General features: G+C 37.2%; 2 protein-coding genes across 3 annotated transcripts; both read left to right on the top strand.

Annotated features, from left to right (window-relative positions):
- The first annotated feature begins 1,864 nt into the window (after positions 1 to 1,864).
- Positions 1,865 to 8,113, top strand: LOC106055742 (transmembrane protein 272-like). Of its 2 annotated transcripts, none has more exons than XM_013212162.2 (4): positions 1,865 to 2,002; positions 3,347 to 3,642; positions 4,933 to 5,149; positions 7,598 to 8,113. In XM_013212162.2, the coding sequence occupies exons 2-4, from the start codon at positions 3,427 to 3,429 to the stop codon at positions 7,903 to 7,905; spliced, it is 741 nt and encodes a 246-aa protein (XP_013067616.2). In that variant the 5' UTR covers positions 1,865 to 2,002; positions 3,347 to 3,426; the 3' UTR covers positions 7,906 to 8,113. The 2 variants fall into 2 exon arrangements, with proteins under 2 accessions (XP_013067616.2, XP_013067618.2); XM_013212164.2 differs by having other exon boundaries at positions 1,865 to 2,080.
- A 2,130-nt stretch (positions 8,114 to 10,243) lies between these two features.
- On the top strand, positions 10,244 to 20,938 carry LOC106055741 (uncharacterized). Its single transcript, XM_056011763.1, has 4 exons — positions 10,244 to 10,372; positions 11,627 to 11,924; positions 18,085 to 18,298; positions 20,299 to 20,938. The coding sequence occupies exons 2-4, from the start codon at positions 11,664 to 11,666 to the stop codon at positions 20,559 to 20,561; spliced, it is 738 nt and encodes a 245-aa protein (XP_055867738.1). The 5' UTR covers positions 10,244 to 10,372; positions 11,627 to 11,663; the 3' UTR covers positions 20,562 to 20,938.
- The last annotated feature ends 516 nt before the right edge of the window (positions 20,939 to 21,454 follow it).

The raw sequence follows: 21,454 nt of genomic DNA, 5'->3' as shown, positions 1-21,454 counted from the left end.
CCGCAGAAATATGCATTTTTTTTTACAATACGTCTGGTCAAGTCAGAACTTCATGGCAGTCGGATGGGCGGAGCCTGAACGCTGATCTTAAAAACGGGTTTAAAGATTTTTCTCGAAATTTATAAGTTGATGTATATCTCTGAGAAAGGAATTTATAGCTTGTTGGCCACATGTGGAAAACCCTATTTGTAGCCGTTATAATTTTTCAAAGTAAAAAATAAATACATATAAATTTGGCTTGAGAACTAGATTAGGTCTAGGTTTTGAAAGAACTATCGCGTTTGGGAATTTTCGAATGTAAGGCATTATTGATTCAAGAGTTGAATAAATTAAATAATTGTGCACATCGTCTTCTAGGTTTAGAGTCCTAGATCTATAGCATTGGAATTATTCAAGGAAAAAAAAGTTGTTTATTGAATTTAAAGCTGCTTTGAGTTTATTGATAGATAATGTTTAATGTTAGCGAAAAGGCCTTGGCTATGTTCTATCTCACACTCTTATCTGCAATATTTTAAGTTTCAATATCACTGCCTGGTATGTCAATCTGAGCATTAAAAATAAGAATAAACTTTATAGAATCCTAAATGCTGCTGGTAAAATCATTGGCAAAAAACAACCCCCATTTTGACAGTTGTTTGAGACAAACATCTATAAAAAAGCTACCAAGATCCTCGAAATAAAGAATCACCCTTTGTGTCAGGATTTTGTGATTTTACCATCACAAAAGAGATACAAGACACCGATAGCAAAGACAAACAGACACAAACACTCTTTTGTTCCCCTAGCAATCAAATCATTAAATAAGAACAATCTGATAAAAACTTTGTCACATGTAAATTATGAGTGAGTCTGGTGTGAATGTACACTTTGGTTTCTTATAGTTATAATGTTTTTTGTTTGGTGTAATGCACAAATTGTAAGACAAATTTCCATACGGACTATAAAGATTATTATTATTATTATTATTATCTAAGCTTAAATCTACTATAGACTACGCCTAGGTTGTGGATCCTGGAGTATATCTAGATCTAAACTAGATTTTAAGTTCTACATATAATAAAGGTACTAATAAGGCTTGTCTTCGAGTCTGAAGATCAGTGAGGAATGCAGTATTTTCCGTGGCTGCGCAGCCCCAGCTGTGACCTTCATATTTTGCCAGACCCAGGGCAAGCATAACCATTATAAAGATACTAATATATAATAATAAGACATTATTAAGTAATATAATAATAAGTCCGAAAAAAAATGCGAGAAATACAGTATTTGCCACACCCATGGGGCATGGGCAAGCATAACCATTGTCTGCCGGTGGTCGATTAAGATTTTCTTTTCGCCGTCTGCGTCTGTCCTCGCTACTTATAAACAGCCCGCTGGCCTAATGTGACCTCATTCACCAAATTGAACGGTCACATGATAATGTTGATAAAACAACGAAAAGAAAACTGTCACGTAATAACCATTGTTGATTAAAATCAGATCGTAATTTATATAGAAGAGAAAGAAAATCACGTGGCTCAATGTTGTTTGTTTACGATTGGTTAACTGATGGCGTCAACATCACATGTTCGCTACGCTTTGTTTTTTAATATATATTTTAAAATATTTTATTTTATTTTAAGTTGTAAAATGGAGGTATTGTCTTGAATTAAAAAAAAATGCTTTTCATGTTTAAGCTCTGAAGTGAAAGTAGCTTATATGTCCGCCCTTAGTAGGGCGCAGTTTCATAAATAATGTTGGCCTATACATGGAACTATATGTAGAGCATTAGCTCTTGAAATAGCATCCTATAATGTGCAATTACTTGGGAATTCCCTATTGGTATAAAAAAAAATGAAACTTTTTTTGTTTTGTCAATATTATTGAACGTGAAACCATTAAGACCATAAGACATTTTAATTTTTAACACGAATTGATAAATACAAAATCTAATTCATTTAAATCACTGTCCAGATTTCAGAATAAAGTGAAATAACCAGCCCAACATTGTGGTATTACGAAACAAGTAAATGTTTGTTATATTTCGGATCCCTTTGTAATCATTTCGATACCTTATGGCTTAATTTCAATTAAATTCGTTTTGGTAAATAGCTATAATCCTATATTATTGTATTTCTAAATATGAATGAATGAATGGCAATGTTTTCAATTCCGAAGATTAAATATGAGTGCATTATTTAACATGTGTACGTACGTATCCCCAGTTGCGGCCTGTAGATTTTTTCATATCTAATGCTGGTAAAAAACATTATTCGCCTGGGTGTCTAAATAAGTTTCCTTTTTGTCTTTTGCCCTGTTTTCAGCAAGGGCTTTTCTTTGAGCCTCAATTGTGTGTCCTGAGGTCTTCTTAAGAAGTCTCCAACTAGTCCTTTCAGAGGCTATCTGCTGCCAACTAATTTTTCTTTATACCAATAAATGGCAGCTGAGTTGATTTTTATAGCGCTTAGGGGCGACACCTCTATTACTCCATCCCACTTTAAGCTCGCCAAAGAAGCTCGCCTTTGGCTTGCGGTCGTCTCCCACGCGAGATAAGCGTCCAACCCAGCGCAGCTGTCGAATGGTAAGTAGTGCTTCTATATCGTATCCACTGGACTAGAGCTAAACAGGGTTGTTTGCTAGACACTAAAAAGAAGAGTAGGACTATTATCATGTGAAGGAACATTGATGGACGCCTTCGAGGAGCCTTAGATAGCTCCTATAGATCACCTAGGTCTTCATCTTAGCTTAATCCTGTGCACTCCCAGGGGAGCATAGGGCCACAACCACACCTCTCCACCGAACTCGGTTCTGAGCAGCTTTCTTCATCTGCTCCCATGTCATTCCAGTACCCTCAGCTTCACTGATGACTGACCTCCTCCAAGTTTGTTTGGGTCTGCCCACTTTCCTCTTTCCTTGTGGGTTCCAGTCAAGTGCCTGCCTTGCAACATTGGTAGCTGGTTTTCGCAGGGTTGTGTCCTATCCAGCTCCATTTTCGTTTTGTGATGTCTTGGGCTATGGGCATTTGTCTAGTTCTCTCCCACAAATCAATAGTAGTTATCTTTTCTGGCCACCTAATTTCTAATATCCGGCGTAGGCATCTGTTAACAAAGGTCTGGAGCTTTTCCATATTTGTTTTAGTGACTCTCCAGGTCTTCATAGCCATACAAAAGTATGGGGAAAACCACTGCGCTTGGTGTAAATCGTCTTGGATAATCTAGAGTTAGATTTACATTTAGAATATTTACTTATTTAGTCTAGAATAGTCTTCATGCAGAAGCTATTGTCCAGATATAGTTTTAAACTATTTAATAGACTTGGAACTAACTCAAATAGTTAGATAGCATAAAGTTTTAATGCTTTGCTATTGCAGAAAGGTTTCAGGGTATAAAAAGTGAGACCCTTAAAGTCTTCTAGAAAAATACTGAAAACAGGATTAACTTGAGCACCACTATGAGTATCAGCAAGGGACCAATAGATGGAAACTTCAAGGGTTCATTCGTGGACTTCCCTGTAGCCAAGAGAGAGTCAATCGTCTTGAAGATCCGAATAGCCAAAAGTAACGCCACTGGGACTAAAGAATTTGTCTCGTCTGTTCTCTTGATCATCATGCAGACCCTCTTCTTCACGTTGATTGTAGGCCTCTCTCTAGCGCTGCCTATCTCCAAGGTAGGTCAAAACATACCGACAGTTTTGATGGTCACCTGTCCATTGGGTCTGTTTGTACTAAAGAGTATTTAGAATAGGAACATGTAATCTGTCATTGTGTTTGATAGCCTGTCAACTGTGTCTATTTGTACCCACATAAATGATGATAGTATGTCAATTTTATTTTTTAAACCCCAGAGTTTGTTTTTAGGATACACTATGAGTTGCGTTTTCTTTGTACCCAGAGTTTAAAGGTTAACTATGTCACTGATGATAATTTTAAAAGGAGCTAAGTAGATTCTATAAACTGTGGTTTATAATATAATGAATGAATTAGAGTAACGAACATTCTTTATGTAGATTTAAATTATAAATATGTATATCTCTCTCTCTCTATATATATATATATATAAATATAATTCTAAATAAATAAATATATATTGTTACAAATGAACAGTGACAAGTAGAGGTCAACGTGTGACCCCAGCGAGATGACACAGCAGTTAGTGTTCTCTGGAATCTACGCGTATAAAGAAAGACAGGATGTGACGTGTCCTCGCGTGTTGTTCCAGGGGACAAACAGATCTAAGAAGGGGGGCAGTTAATAATGAACAGTGACAGATAGAGGTCAGTACGTGTGACCCCGGCTTGATGACACTGCAGCAGGTGTTCTCTGGAATCTACATGTAAAAACAAAGTCAGGATGTGACGTTTCCTCACGTGTTGTTCCAGAGGATACAAGCAGTGTTTGTGCAACTTTGGAGGAGCGATTAGGGACTCCATATAAGCCAGAGAGTTAATGTGAAAGTCAGTCGTGAGTGACCCATTACAGTCGATACAGACGATGTAAGACTTGTGCGGCTCTAGCGGAAGAGAAATGTGTACGACTCGATGCAAGTTAACTAAGGCAAGTTGAGAAGAGATGAATTACAACGAAGTGAAGAGATGAATTGCAACGAAGTTTAGCTAACTGTAAACTGACAGATATTGTAGTCTTCTACGCTACATATTACAGTAAAAAATTGTCAGAGTTAATAGTCAATAAAGTTATATGAAGCTGAAAGTTTAGTCGTCAAGTTCTTTACAGTGTTTTTATTTGTGTGCCTACTAGTACATTTAGCCAGAAGATTCAGAAATACGTAACACTATGTATAAATATATATATATGTATAAGCATAAAAAAAGAAAAAATACAACTTTACTTTCACCACCACCATTAAAAATAAATAAGTCTACACCCATTATTTTAACTATCTTATACATTAGTTTCTCTTTTATATCTTATCTCGTATTTTTCACACACTATTCCAGGTTGTAATGGGCGCCATTCACTTTCAAGATTGTCCGAGAGAGCCCTTAATAGCGATGTACCTCATCGTCAGCGGGTCAGTGGCTACTGGCTTTGACTTGATCATCATTTTGATAAGACTGAACGTGACCTCCAAAGAAACGTACCACCGGAACTATCACGTTTTAAATTTGTTCTTTTGTCTGTCCACGTTGATCAACTTTGGCCTTCTGGTATTCGGTGAGCAGATCAGTAAACATCTCATTGCCATTTTTTTGTTTCAATTAGCGAAATGTAATTTATTATAAAAACGAACATTAATAGACATTATGGTCACATGGTCCAACATTTTTTTTGTGTGTATCTAACGCTGATCTGCTCCACGCTTAATTAAAATGTTTTTACAGAGACTATAAGAGACGTTGGATGCTGTATAACTTCCAAAGTGCCTTTTAAAAATTGAATTTGTGTAGTGCCTTCTTCGTGCCATAGCATTCTCAGTGCGCTATGGTCCAATCTTTTTGGAAAGATTTCGTCCTGACCTTAAGCGATCAGCTAACAGAACTCAACGGAAGGCGGAATATTGCCTTACGGTAGTGTTGTTGACTGTCGTTGACGTATAGCACCAAACTGTTGGTAGACAACTAAACCGCTGTTGGCGTATAGCACCAAACTGTTGGTAGACAACTAAACCGCTGTTGGCGTTTTAGAATTTCACGTAAAAACTTGAAATAATTTGAATAAATTCTTTCTGAAAGAAACAACACTAAATATAACTTTTATTACAAATCTAACATTAAAAAAAAACACGTCATTACACTTTTGCACCCTGGAGTCGTCTCTATTTTTACAATTGCATTACGGGAGACCTTATTGCAATTTCATATTCCTCGCTGCTTAGCCTCCAACCAATCGCTAGCTTCTTCCCATTGTCACCTTGGAAACAGACACACACACATGCACTCCGAAACAGGTAGCCAAGCAGTTTCTGCCACTCAGCCAGAAATGTTTTGGGTTTAGCGTTTATCCCATAAGTGTAGTGAGACTCCTTTGTAGAGATTCCATTAAAGGTCGAAGATTTTACCTAGACTCCAGGAATGAGTGTATGGCTCCTTAGAGTCATTACCGACACTTTTTTTCCAGGGATTCCCCATCTAGTAGATGATCACTTATAAATCACATTCGTTAGTATGGGGCACAGGTCACAGTACACGGCGAGGCCGAAGTCTGAGCCCAGGTGACATTCAATAATGTTTTTACAATGTACCACCACTGTCCTTGGAGGGCTATCACCATATTGTGCGATCATTTTGACGAACGGAGTGGTGATTGTATGGTTTGTCGGAAAGCTTCTTATTCTCTCTCTCTCTCTCTCTCTCTCTCTCTCTCTCTCTCTCTGGTTCGCCAGTACATGCTGTGGAGCGCAATTAATGAAATTTTCCTTTTCCCTTTTACCTGTCTCCTTTGACAGACTTATTCACCAGGGCACCATGTTGAGCAGAGGCGGCTTTAGCTGTGCGCGGGGCCGGGAGTGGCATATGCGAGGCCCTATACTCTCGTAATCGAATTGTTTTTATTTCTTGCGTCTTACTCTGTGTCTGACTTTTTGATCTTTGTTTGACTCTTTGTTCCATGTATTTCTATCTGATACAAAAGGAAATATAAGGCACATCTGCTCCTTGTGGCTTGCAGTCAAGTATAACAGAAAATAATTTAGCAAGTTTGATTGTATCAATAACTTTCCCTTTAATTCTGATCCTTTCAGGTCCATAAGCTTGTTTTAAATCCTATGTCCGATTTAATGGTCGTGAGCCTCTGCGTTCTTAATTAGTTGAAGATGGTTGAGTCGAAATTGGTCAGTATCTCAAAATATTCTCAACCAAGCCTAAAATTGACCGTTGTTTGGCGCATCAAGTTTATCTGTTCTGACACGAAATGCTTGTTGTTAAAACTGCGCCCCAATGCAGTTTTTCTTTTGTACTTTGTTCTAGCATCGTGGCATCCGTTGTGCTACTACTGGACATTCTCAGAGCTTAATCCAACCACGCTGACAGACACGCTGACAGACACTGAACGTGATTCACAAAAACATCGTGCTGCCAAAGTATTTATAACCAAGATGCTTCCAGTGGCGTAGCCTTTGTTTGCTAATTGGCCTCCAGTATCTATTGTGCAAAACAATTTACAAAGAAAACACAATCCTTTGTCTTTGGTCTTTTGTATAAGAACAAGAACAAAGTGTGAAATAGGAGCTACAGTAGTTCATTGACTTTGGCAGATCTGACTTTCGGAATCTCCAATCGCGAGGCCCCCTAAGGTGCGGGGCATGGAGCGGTTGCCCCACTTACCATCACCTAAGGCCGCTTCTGATGCTGAGGGTAATCAGCTATTATAATTATTTTATTATTAGATTCAGTTTTCGTGTAATTTTTTAGTATTTATTGATATTTTTATATAAAACTCAAATAATTGTTTAAAATGTGCACAGTTTCCTGATGTACATGTTGGCTCTTTAAATAAAACATCCTCTTTGATGTTGTCTGTTTTAAATAATTTTAGACTTACTAATTGTATTTTTTTTTTACATAACTGGTAATCATGAGTTTAATTACAAAGAAAATGAAACTGGCCTGAAATAAAAGATTGTACTTGTAATGAAAGCTTATTCACTCTCAATTTCTCTCCCAGGATGTGTGGTTGTCTTCCCACCGCTGGCACACTTCAGCTACGACTCCACCCAACTCAATTACTGCAACCCTTTCCTCTACTGGTTCGCTTTCTGGATTCTGATTCTGCATCTTCTACTTTACGCTGTGGGCCTCGTCTCCTGTGTCTGCCTCACGTGCATGGTGGCTGTTTCCCCGACGGATCCGACCACGACGATTGAGATCACCAAACGAGAGCCCCGGGAGGCTCCTGACGCCAATAGGAGGCTAGAGAGCATCGTTGAGGTTCCGGAGAACCGCACGTCTATTAAAGAGGATACTAAAGCTTAATACGTTGATTCGAGAATACACAATGTGAAATAAGACGTTGTATCCATCGCTTTTATATTTTTTTTATCTTTTTTACAAGTCTGTATAAAGTCTGTCTTTCTGTCCCATTCTTGGATCAAGTTGAAACTTCCCTAAATTATTTATTGTACCTAAAAAAAACAACACATGAATTAAAAGGTAAATAAAAATTAATCAATTATTCAATTAATTACTGGTATTACTTGTTTTGCTTAATACCAACAAGGTAAATTTATCCTTCAGTAGTATCCTTTATCATCATCATCATCATCATCATCATCAGATATGGCTAAATATGTGGGTTTTTGTCCACTTAGATAATTGTACAAGCTATTTCTGCCACACCAATGCTCGGATCTGATTTATGAATTGCGAACATATGATATTTACATAAGATTTTTACCAAATTATTAAAGTTTTACTACTTTACTATTTTAACTGTGAATAGACCTTGTTTTTAATGATTTAACTGTATAAAATTTAGCCCTTGTTATGTAAAGGGAGAGTGATCCTTAAAGGATTACGGGCACGACATGGCCTAAATTGTGCCGATGTGCCTAAACTCAGAACTCAAAACTCAAACTCATTTAAAAAGTGGAGAGTCTTCCAAAACGAGGGCTGGCGAAATCAAATCTTTATGAAGAAGTGGGTTTCGAATTTCCGGATCTTTAGTATTTTGAATCCATCGAACTCCACGTGAATTTGGTTGGGAAAAATAAAGGTTGTTGTTTGTTGTGCTGGCTGCGTGACATTCTCGTAAAAACGTGACAGTGAAATCTGAAAAGGAAAATGTATTACTGTTACTTTTCTTAAGATGTCTCCATTAATCTTAAACACAATGAAAGTGACTTAATAAAGATACGTTTTTCCTACTCGACATTAGATTTTTTTATAGCGGCCTCTGAAAGGGAAAAAAATCTTCTCTCTGTCCGTCCGTCTGTCACGTTTAGATCTCAAAAAAAGCTATAAAAGCAATTTTCCATTATGATTGTCTTGTTGAAGAGAAAATGTTAATCCTTAGTATCTTTTAAAGACTGCATTTGCATTCTTCAAGATACAGCGGAGTGAGAACGGAGAGGGGTCCAAAGAGAAAATGGCTGGACAACGTACAAGAATGGACCGGCCTCTCTCTTGAGATCTTTTTTAAACAAACTCGTTGACCTGGAAATGTTGCACGTTTTGTTACGGTAGTATGTCACAGTCCTTCTGGCGAGGAAAGTCAAGAGATAGACGATAAGGATTATGATGAGGATTTTGCATTTCAAGTAGATGGTCATGTGAACTTTGGGATTTTCATGAAAAAAATGTTTGCTTCTAAGCAATATCAAGGATGCAATATTGAAAGGGGATGTTTCCAACAAATAATAAAAATAGTTTTTGCTACAAGCGTTATAGTTAAGAAATTTCATTTTATAGTTCTAAAAAGTGGGATGTGTGGTCGAAAGGCTAAGTACGCTTGGACTCGAGGTTCGACATTCGACTCTAACAGAGTTGTTTAATGAGTGCCTAAAGGCAGCACGGAAAAAAACTCTTCCAGATACGCCCCTTCCCCACTGGTCCACAAATGAGATTGGACAATAGCGCTATGAGCAATGCTATAAGCATGAAAGTTGCGCAATATAACTTAATATAACTGTTATTATAATATAGATATAGATATATATACATGTATATAGATTAGAGACAGGGTTACTGAAGCTAAAAATCTTCGGGGCTCGCAAAGACCTTCCTTCAGGGAACAGTACCAGGAAAAAGAAGAAAAGACAGACATAGAAGGCGATGGGAGGACAACATAAGAGAATGAGCGGGCCTGCCTTTGAAAGAGATTCTAAGGCAAAAGACAGAGAGGAATCGAGAAAGACGGTCGAATAATCTTGCATGGTGCCCCAACGGTCCAACAGACAAAAAGATAGGTAAAGGTAAGGTAATAGATACAATAAATGTCCTAGACTTAAGTAATAAATTTTAAAGAAAATCCAACAGTACAATAACGAAACCTCTCCATCTCACGTTCTGAAGTCGTAAGTAAGACCAATGACGACAACGCCACCTATCTTGCATCATTCAGAACCAGTCCTTAGCCTCTTTCCACCGTCACCATAGAAATACGCCCACACACTCCATAATAATCTTATACCTTTTAAATTACATAGCACAGCATATATATATATATATATTTATAGGTCTGTGTCACATAGGTAATCAACACTTTCTATTTTCTGTAAACCGGATACACCAACTAGCTAGCTTTTTATAATTACCTGCCATTTATGAAATTCTCCAATAAGGAAATCAAATTCTCGCATAACTTTAGGGAAATCCCGAACAAAGTAAAACCGGAGAAGGAACTGCTCTGGAAGTTGCATGATTGGAATCTCTTAATGGTGACTGAATGTTGATTTTATTACCTTATATTTACTCCATTTATTTCATCTGCTCAATATGAAAGGTAAGTTCAACCAACACCAACATATGTAAGAAATAGTCTTTATAGGAACTATGTGAATGATAGGAAGATAGTGAAACCAAGCATAGAAATAATAAGGCTTTGTCCTTGATTCCTTATCAATTTCTTTTCCTATTGATGGAAACTAGATCTAGATTATCTGCTTCCAAATCTTGGCGCCATGTATTTCTGGGCCTATTCCTCTTTCATTGGGGGTTCCAAGTGAGGGTTTGTCTTGTGATGCTGGATGCAGGCTTGCGAAAGGTGTGGCCTACCCATCGTCAACGTCTCTTTGTTTTAAGTATGGTGTTTCCATGAAGTGGAAAGCGAAATGTTCTGTATTCTGAATGAAACTTAAAATAATATGGAAAGACAAAGGCTTAGCATCTAAATCAGATTGATGCGCTCCCTGGTCATGGCCACATTTTTATATGCTCGTGAGTCTTGGACGCTGACTGCAGAGCTATAGAGGAGGATCCTAGCAATGGAATTGAAATGCTACAGAAGCATCCTAGGTATCACATTCAAAGACCGCATCACAAACCAAGAGATTAGAGACAGGTTTACTACATGATGACCTGCTAACTATTGTAAAGAAACGCAAGCTTAAAATCTATGGCCATATTACAAGATCTTCGGGGCTCGCAAAGACCTTCCTTCAGGGAACAGTACCAGTAAAAGAAGAACAGGCAGACAGAGAAAGTGATGGGAGGACAAGATAAAAGAATGGATGGGCCTGCCATTGAAAGAGGTTCTAATTAAGGCGAAATACAGAGAAGAATGAGGAAAGAAGGTCGACGAATCTTGCATGGTGCCCCTACGGTCTAGTAGACTAAGGGATAGGTAAAGGTAAAATACAGAACAAAATACATTTATCGACTTTATTTTTATATGTAGTTTGAAACCCGTGTTTTCTTTTAACCAGCATTATTTATCAAACAAATGTCTCATGGGTAGACCCATGGAGGCCGCCTCTAAGTTTGTGTGATAACACAAACTTTCTTTGTAATCTTGTTGCACTTGGGTGCAATGAAATGTATTGGTTAAACACATCGTCATATTAGATCAACAACATTCTAAAAACTATACATCTTTAGAGTTTATTGAGGAGAACGCTGTGACCTCCATTTTTTGTCTTCACCAACGCAGACAAATCTAAAGTCATCTTAAGATCTGTTTATGTTACTCTGTCGCTGATTGCGCTGGTTTTCAATTGTAGATAGAATTGTACAATGTATGTGATTTTCTTTTTTCCAGACATGTTCATCAATTGAGTAAAGGTTGAAGGTGGAGAATGTTTGAATCTTCTATGAACGTCAGTAACAACGCAGCTGTCCATGACGTGGAGTCTCTCAATAAAAGCCTGAAGGAAGCGTCGGCCGGCCGAGATCCATCTCAGTCTCTCAGGAGGAAGTCCCTGGTGATGATGATCAGCGACGCGAGGCGCCAGTCTAGCGGGCCAGTTAGCTTTGTGAGGAAGCTGTTCACCTTAATCATCTCTGATTCCTGCTTTGTAACATGTGCACTAGTTGGCGCCATCCTCCCGCTGACCAAGGTAATACTTGAGAACTTGTGAGGGGAATAACATTAGTTGAAGGTGGGGAGAATAGGCCACAAAAATGGCTGGTGTGTAAGCAAATGGAGTATTTTCTTGATTGGTACTGGTGACTCATTTAACGCTAAGTCAACGAGATGCCACAGTTAGTGCTACACTCAATGATATGTCCAATTCAGTGAGATGCCTCATTCAATTATTACTTCATAATTTGGGAAATTTTTTTTTCTACTTAAATGTGATGCAGTTCTGAAAAGAAGACTCAGTTCATTGTAAGCTTAAACTTTCATTAGTTTAAACAAATTTTTTTACAACCAAACTAAAGAGGCAGTTTCTCCAAATACAAAAAATTCCATGCAAAAGAAATGTATTCATTCAAGACACTGAACCAATGAAAACCAAAATTAGGAACTGAATTGAATTTATTGCCTGATCCACGCTTATTTTTGTATTTAAAGTACTATATACATAAGTGTGCATCGTATTATACTTCTTATAATACTATTTTACTAATCATTATTGATGAAGGAACATCTTAATCTTTAAACAAAAAAAGCTCGCAATACTCTCTCTACTGTTACATGTCACTGAAGTATGTCACTCTAGTTTGTCATTGAAGTATGTCATTCTAGTATGTTACTGAAATCTCTCTCTCTCTCTCTCTCTCTCTCTCTCTCTCTTACACTATCTTGAAGTATATTGTACATTTTGTTAACCATTTATATTGTTTTGACCGTGTCATCAATCGCCCCCCCCCCCCTTTCCCTTTAATTCCACCATGCCAGACTTGGATTTCATTTAGATTTAGAAGTTTACCATGGATCATTTAGATTTAGAAGTTTACCATGGATCATTTAGATTTAGAAGTTTACCATGGATCATTTAGATTTAGAAAGTTTACCATGGATTATTTAGATTTAGAAGTTTACCATGGATCATATAGATTTAGAAGTTTACCATGGATTATTTAGATTTAGAAAGTTTACCATGGATCATTTAGATTTAGAAGTTTACCATGGATCATTTAGATTTAGAAGTTTACCATGGATCATTTAGATTTAGAAGTTTATCATGGATCATTTAGATTTAGAAGTTTACCATGGATCATTTAGATTTAGAAGTTTACCATGGATCATTTAGATTTAGAAGTTTACCATGGATCATTTAGATTTAGAAAGTTTACCATGGATCATTTAGATTTAGAAGTTTACCATGGATCATTTAGATTTAGAAAGTTTACCATGGATCATTTAGATTTAGAAAGTTTACCATGGATCATTTAGATTTAGAAAGTTTACCATGGATCATTTAGATTTAGAAAGTTTACCATGGATCATTTAGATTTAGAAAGTTTACCATGGATCATTTAGATTTAGAAAGTTTACCATGGATCATTTAGATTTAGAAGTTTACCATGGATCATTTAGATTTAGAAGTTTACCATGGATCATTTAGATTTAGAAAGTTTACCATGGATTATTTAGATTTTGAAGTTTACCATGGATCATATCATGGGCGTAGCCAGGATTTTTTTTCGGGGAGGGTTTTGGGGGGGGGGGGGGAGATTTCCCCCCGCCCCCCCCCCCCCCGCGAAAAAAAAGTATATATGTGTGTGTGTGTACATAATAAATCTTTATTACATTCTGACCCTTTCGGAAGACGTTTATTGTTTATTGTAGACTCCCCGCCCTTACCAGCAAGGGGGTCTGGGGGAGCTCGCAGAGCTCCCCCAGCGCGGGGCGAAGCCCCGCCGCCGAGCACTATTTCTGGTATTGAAAGCCTACAAAATGCATATTCTGAGGTATCTACAGTGCATTATCTTGCTATTACAAAGTTTTATTTCAAAAACCTAATGATCTATTCTTACTGACTTAGACCCTATCGCGCCATTCGGCGCATTTTCCGGCAAGCTGTTTCCGCAACTCTTATTTTGCGTAATTCATTTTGTCGGAGAACATGTCCCGCAAAACCTCATGCGACGCTCTGTCACAACCTTACTAAGAATTCGACTCACAGTTCGGCATATGATTTCTTTGATTTAGAACCGATCTCTATGACTGACTCCTAAAATCTATCTTAGCCATCTTTGTTGAGCCACATTTAATGTTTTTCAATTTCGGCAGAAGACTACTCACACTTTAGGCCTATTAATGGGGCCCAAGCCACTGGTAGAAATGTGTAACCTTTCTTGACTACGCTCCTTGAATTACATGCCTGCTGTATTTCGCTTTAAATTTTATATCGAAAAGGAAAGTTTTTTGGTCAAATCATCTGTTGAGGGGTTTTAAATTTAAAAATCTCTGGAGTTTTTTTTGTTTTTTTTTTATTCAAAACCCCATTTAGATGCGATCATAGAATTCGGTGACTATAGTTTTCTTTAAAATAATATTGAAGAGAGAGGTTTTCAACTCTAAACGCTCTGTAGGGGAATTTTAAACTCAAAACCATCTGGAGGGGTTTTAAACTTTAAAGAAAAAGCCATCAACTCAAAACCCCTTTGGCTATGCTCATAGATTTTATAGTGTGTAATTTGCTTTTTTTTTTATATTGAAGAGGTATTTTTTCGCTTCAAACCCCAACTGGAAGGGGGGGGGGGTTAAACTCAAAACCCCTTTGGCTACGCTCATAGAATTTGAATGTGTAATTTGTTTTTTTTTACATTGAAGAGGGGGTTTATCGTAAATTTTGGAGGGGGTTTAAAAATCAAAATCTTCCTTAACTGTGCAGTTGGAATTTGGGGATTGTTGTTTGCATTTTTTTTGGTTTTGTTTTATAGAAGAGGGGGATTTAACTGCAAAAACCTCCGGTAGGGGGTTTAAAACTCAAAACCCCCTGTAGGGGGTTTAAAACTCAAAACCCCCTGTAGGGGGTTTTAAACTCAAAGCCCCTAGTAGGGGGTTTGAAACTCAAAACCCCCTAGTAGATGGATTTGTATCTCAAAACCCCCTGATAGGGTTTTTTTTTATTTCAAAACCCCCTGGTACTGGGTTTTAAACTCAAAACCCCCTGGTAGAGGGTTTATAACTCAAAACCCCCTCGGCTGTGCTGTGGTAAGTGATGATTTAGTATTAAAATCTCACCTAAAATAAACAAAATGAAAGCAAAAATCAGTCACTTAATTCCGTTCCACCCCCCCCCCCCCCGGGGGGGGGATTTCATTTCGGGGGGGGTTTGAACCCCAAGAACCCCCCCCTGGCTACGCCCATGGATCATATAGATTTAGAAGTTTACCATGGATTATTTAGATTTAGAAAGTTTACCATGGATCATTTAGATTTAGAAGTTTACCATGGATCATTTAGATTTAGAAGTTTACCATGGATCATTTAGATTTAGAAGTTTATCATGGATCATTTAGATTTAGAAGTTTACCATGGATCATTTAGATTTAGAAGTTTACCATGGATCATTTAGATTTAGAAATTTACCATGGATCATTTAGATTTAGAAGTTTACCATGGATCATTTAGATTTAGAAAGTTTACCATGGATCATTTAGATTTAGAAGTTTACCATGGATCATTTAGATTTAGAAAGTTTACCATGGATCATTTAGATTTAGAAAGTTTACCATGGATCATTTAGATTTAGAAAGTTTACCATGGATCATTTAGATTTAGAAAGTTTACCATGGATCATTTAGATTTAGAAAGTTTACCATGGATCATTTAGATTTAGAAGTTTACCATGGATCATTTAGATTTAGAAGTTTACCATGGATCATTTAGATTTAGAAAGTTTACCATGGATTATTTAGATTTAGAAGTTTACCATGGATCATATAGATTTAGAAGTTTACCATGGATTATTTAGATTTAGAAAGTTTACCATGGATCATTTAGATTTAGAAGTTTACCATGGATCATTTAGATTTAGAAGTTTACCATGGATCATTTAGATTTAGAAGTTTATCATGGATCATTTAGATTTAGAAGTTTACCATGGATCATTTAGATTTAGAAGTTTACCATGGATCATTTAGATTTAGAAGTTTACCATGGATCATTTAGATTTAGAAGTTTACCATGGATCATTTAGATTTAGAAAGTTTACCATGGATCATTTAGATTTAGAAGTTTACCATGGATCATTTAGATTTAGAAAGTTTACCATGGATCATTTAGATTTAGAAAGTTTACCATGGATCATTTAGATTTAGAAAGTTTACCATGGATCATTTAGATTTAGAAAGTTTACCATGGATCATTTAGATTTAGAAAGTTTACCATGGATCATATAGATTTAGAAGTTTACCATGGATCATTTAGATTTAGAAGTTTACCATGGATCATTTAGATTTAGAAAGTTTACCATGGATCATTTAGATTTAGAAAGTTTACCATGGATCATTTAGATTTAGAAAGTTTACCATGGATCATTTAGATTTAGAAAGTTTACCATGGATCATTTAGATTTAGAAAGTTTACCATGGATCATTTAGATTTAGAAGTTTACCATGGATCATTTAGATTTAGAAGTTTACCATGGATCATTTAGATTTAGAAAGTTTACCATGGATTATTTAGATTTAGAAGTTTACCATGGATCATATAGATTTAGAAGTTTACCATGGATTATTTAGATTTAGAAAGTTTACCATGGATCATTTAGATTTAGAAGTTTACCATGGATCATTTAGATTTAGAAGTTTACCATGGATCATTTAGATTTAGAAGTTTATCATGGATCATTTAGATTTAGAAGTTTACCATGGATCATTTAGATTTAGAAGTTTACCATGGATCATTTAGATTTAGAAGTTTACCATGGATCATTTAGATTTAGAAGTTTACCATGGATCATTTAGATTTAGAAAGTTTACCATGGATCATTTAGATTTAGAAGTTTACCATGGATCATTTAGATTTAGAAAGTTTACCATGGATCATTTAGATTTAGAAAGTTTACCATGGATCATTTAGATTTAGAAAGTTTACCATGGATCATTTAGATTTAGAAAGTTTACCATGGATCATTTAGATTTAGAAAGTTTACCATGGATCATATAGATTTAGAAGTTTACCATGGATCATTTAGATTTAGAAGTTTACCATGGATCATCTTCGCAAGATATTACATCCATAAAAAATATTATCATTGTCACGCTGCAAGACATAATTTATGTGCCGATGTGCCTAAACTCAAAACTCAACTCAACTTAAACTCATTCAAAGGTACGCAATCTACTACTAGACTCTTTTTCTTTGCTTCTCTCCCTTTCATTAGTAATGAAAACATATATAAAGCCTAAAGCTACCCGGTACTAATGGTGCTCACTAGCGCAGCAACCATGGCGCGAAACGGTCCCACTTGAGCTATTGAAAGATAATTATTTAGTACATTTGAGAACTCTTACGGGCGCTGAATACATACAATAAATTGTCTTAATGTTTATGTACTGTCCAAATTTGAAAATCCTCCACTTGAGGGGCCCCCAAAAACGATTGTTCGAAATTTGTTTGTACATTAAATATTACGCCATCATCCAATGTGATGGGGCTCCAAAAGACGCCAAGCCAAGCGGTCTCCTGAATCCCTCACTGAAATTAAGCCTTCTGATACCTTGCTACGCCACTACTGCATGAGGTGTATTCCAAATTCTACAATAGAATAAATTGTACAGACATAACATCATTAAATTATTTCCTTTTCCCTTTTTTTTTAAATACTTTTTTCAGACAATCTTTTTAAAGTTTATATTTTAATAGCTACCATTAACGAGAGATAGTGATTAATGAATCGGCACAAGAGAACGCACTCATATGATTACTTTGTACAGTTTACACAAACACACAAATTACTAACAAGTGGGAATTACAATTTCTTCACAATATTCACGAGATTTTAAGTTTTTCATTGATGCACAGTCATGTCGTCTTCAAGATGTCCGAAAAAATTTGAGTTAAATCCCTGTTATGATCCTTTGACCGTGGGTGGCATCTATATCGGAGATTTATCTGGCCCCTAAGGCCTAAATAGGTTGAGCACCACTGATTATTGTAGCCATTTAGTTTGGGACACCAAAAAAAGAAAGTTGAAACAGACTATGCTATAGATCAGTTTGTTCTTTTGTAAAATTAAGTTTCCCTTTCCGACCTAGGGCAGTTGACGTAAAGGTCATCTGTTTCTATTGGTGTGTGTTTTTGATTCTGTGTTCCAGCTGTTGGTGGGTTGCTTTTTCTTAAAAGAATGCCGTGACGAGCCTGCCGTACCCATCTACCTAATCGTGGGCGGATTCTTGGGTTCTCTGAGGGACCTGTGGTTTGTGTCAATGAAGTGGATGTACAGCGACTACGACTATGAGATCAGGGAGAAAAGAACGTTCGCCATTACGTGGGCCTTGTTGAGCGTGGAGTTTGTTGTCTTTCTGACAGGTAGGTCTAGTAGTTGACAGTGTTTCTGAATGGTAGGTCTACTTGCTGACAGTATTTCTGACAGGTAGGTCTACTTGTAGGCAGTATTTCTGACAGGTAGGTCTACTTGCTGACAGTATTTCTGACAGGTAGGTCTACTTGTAGGCAGTATTTCTGACAGGTAGGTCTACTTGCTGACAGTATTTCTGACAGGTAGGTCTACTTGCTGACAGTATTTCTGACAGGTAGGTCTACTTGTAGGCAGTATTTCTGACAGGTAGGTCTACTTGCTGACAGTATTTCTGACAGGTAGGTCTACTTGTAGGCAGTATTTCTGACAGGTAGGTCTACTTGTAGGCAGTATTTCTGACAGGTAGGTCTACTTGCTGACAGTATTTCTGACAGGTAGGTCTACTTGCTGACAGTATTTCTGACAGGTAGGTCTAGTTGCTGACAGTATTTGACAGGTAGGTCTACTTGCTGACAGTATTTCTGACAGGTAGGTCTACTTGTTGACAGTATTTCTGACAGGTAGGTCTACTTGTTGACAGTATTTCTGACAGGTAGGTCTACTTGTTGACAGTATTTCTGACAGGTAGGTCTAGTTGCTGACAGTATTTCTGACAGGTAGGTCTACTTGCTGACAGTATTTCTGACAGGTAGGTCTACTTGCTGACAGTATTTCTGACAGGTAGGTCTACTTGTAGGCAGTATTTCTGACAGGTAGGTCTACTTGTAGGCAGTATTTCTGACAGGTAGGTCTACTTGCTGACAGTATTTCTGACAGGTAGGTCTACTTGCTGACAGTATTTCTGACAGGTAGGTCTAGTTGCTGACAGTATTTGACAGGTAGGTCTACTTGTTGACAGTATTTCTGACAGGTAGGTCTACTTGTTGACAGTATTTCTGACAGGTAGGTCTACTTGTTGACAGTATTTCTGACAGGTAGGTCTATTTGTTGACAGTATTTCTGACAGGTAGGTCTAGTTGCTGACAGTATTTCTGACAGGTAGGTCTAGTTGCTGACAGTATTTCTGACAGGTAGGTCTACTTGCTGACAGTATTTCTGACAGGTAGGTCTACTTGCTGACAGTATTTCTGACAGGTAGGTCTACTTGTTGACAGTATTTCTGACAGGTAGGTCTACTTGCTGACAGTATTTCTGACAGGTAGGTCTACTTGTTGACAGTATTTCTGACAGGTAGGTCTACTTGTTGACAGTATTTCTGACAGGTAGGTCTAGTTGCTGACAGTATTTCTGACAGGTAGGTCTACTTGCTGACAGTATTTCTGACAGGTAGGTCTAGTTGCTGACAGTATTTCTGACAGGTAGGTCTACTTGCTGACAGTATTTCTGACAGGTAGGTCTACTTGCTGACAGTATTTCTGACAGGTAGGTCTACTTGCAGACAGTATTTCTGACAGGTATGTCTACTTGTTGACAGTATTTCTGACAGGTAGGTCTACTTGCTGACAGTATTTCTGACAGGTAGCTTGAATGTAGTTGTTTCTGACAGGTACGTCTTATTTGGACAGTGGTTCTGACACTATCTAATCCAGAGGGAGGGAAACCAAGTGCGATCGTCCCCACCTTTAGACCACCCCGCGTCCCCCAAAAAAAAGGGCGGACGGTCGTATATTTCCAGAGAAATTACATAGCTTGTATATAGATATTCGTTACTAATCTTAACTATATATCCGTTTTTTAATGACATCGCTACACCCTCTTAAGTTCGCCCTTCTTCTTTTCCTCTAAATTTGTTTTCTTAGTAAATATAGAAGTAAGAGATGGCGGTATTTAACCGCTCCATCCCCTCCAAATCAACCAACACTGCTAGTAAGAAAAGGTATAGAGATTGGGGATCCAGGATGGAGGGGGGGGCGATAGATTTAAGTATGTATAGTGGAACATAATCTTGACGGCGGAAAAAAAAGATACAGAGTTTGCTAAAAGAGTACTTCAAGAAAAGTTTGAGAATCATTGCATTAAAGCTCGATATACTTGTTTCTTTGTTTTTCAGGATGTGGCTTAGTGTACGTCACTTTGCCACTCTATAGCCTCCAAGATATCAACATATGCAGTCCGAGTCTCTACAAGATTGCCTACTGGTTGGTCACCATCACTCTAATCATGCTAACCCTAGAGGCCTGCGTGGTCATCCTGCTGGCGGTCGTGGCCTCCTACCTGGACTCAGACATCAAGAGCCTGGTGATGGCTGAGGCGTTGACTCCGCACTACCAAAATAATGTTGACTTTCTGATAGACGAACAGCAGCATGCGTGACAAACACAGTGGGCACTATTGTAAACATATGGATAGACTAGTTCACGCAAATGTCATTAAAGCGCGGTAAAGTAAAAATATATCACAGAAAAGAGTATGAGAGAAAGAATACTTGTTAAAAATAGACACAAGTATAAAAAAAATGTGTTATTTTTCCTTTTGTTTTTGACAGATCAGCCAATTCTTGGGCTTAGAAGTTTGGATGGGCGGACACGGTTGTCGAAAACGGGTTTAATGATTTCCCTAGAAATTTGACAGTTGCTGTATATCTTTGGGAAACGAATTACCAGCTATTTGGTCACACTGGAAAATTTTTCAAATTATATTTAAAAAAAAAATTAAAGTTGGCTAGAGGACTAGAATGTCTTTATCTTGAACAGACCACATCTTTGTCTCTATTAATTAAAGATTTTAATAAATCAATAGATCTTCACGAACATTTTGAGCAGCGTATGTAAAGTCTAGATCTATAGACCTATCGATAGAATTTTATATACAATGACCCTGGGTAGGTTTATACACACGCTTAACCAGAAAGAATATGATGGGGTTAAATTTTATTTTTTTTAAATATATCATTCGTGAGTTTTTAAGACTGTAATATTCGCTCTTACGAAACAGTCATCAGCCTCATAAAGTAGGAATTATCTTTTTTAATTATTATGTTATTTTGTTTATTTTACTTGTTCAAAGACAATTCTAAACAAAGAAAAAATATAACAGACCGTTCTAATTTAAGAATATATAATTCTAAATAGGAGAGCATTACATTGCGCAGGATACACAGGGGGAAAAAAGGAGTAAAAGAGAGAGAGAGGGGGGGGGAAGGAAAAAAATATGAAGGAAAGACAGAGAGATACCGGACCGTTCCAAATCAATCGGGGGGGGGGGGG

The sequence above is a fragment of the Biomphalaria glabrata genome, chromosome 15 (genome assembly GCF_947242115.1).
Source record: "Biomphalaria glabrata chromosome 15, xgBioGlab47.1, whole genome shotgun sequence".
Taxonomy (NCBI): domain Eukaryota; kingdom Metazoa; phylum Mollusca; class Gastropoda; family Planorbidae; genus Biomphalaria; species Biomphalaria glabrata.
This window is presented reverse-complemented; position numbering and strand designations above follow the sequence as displayed.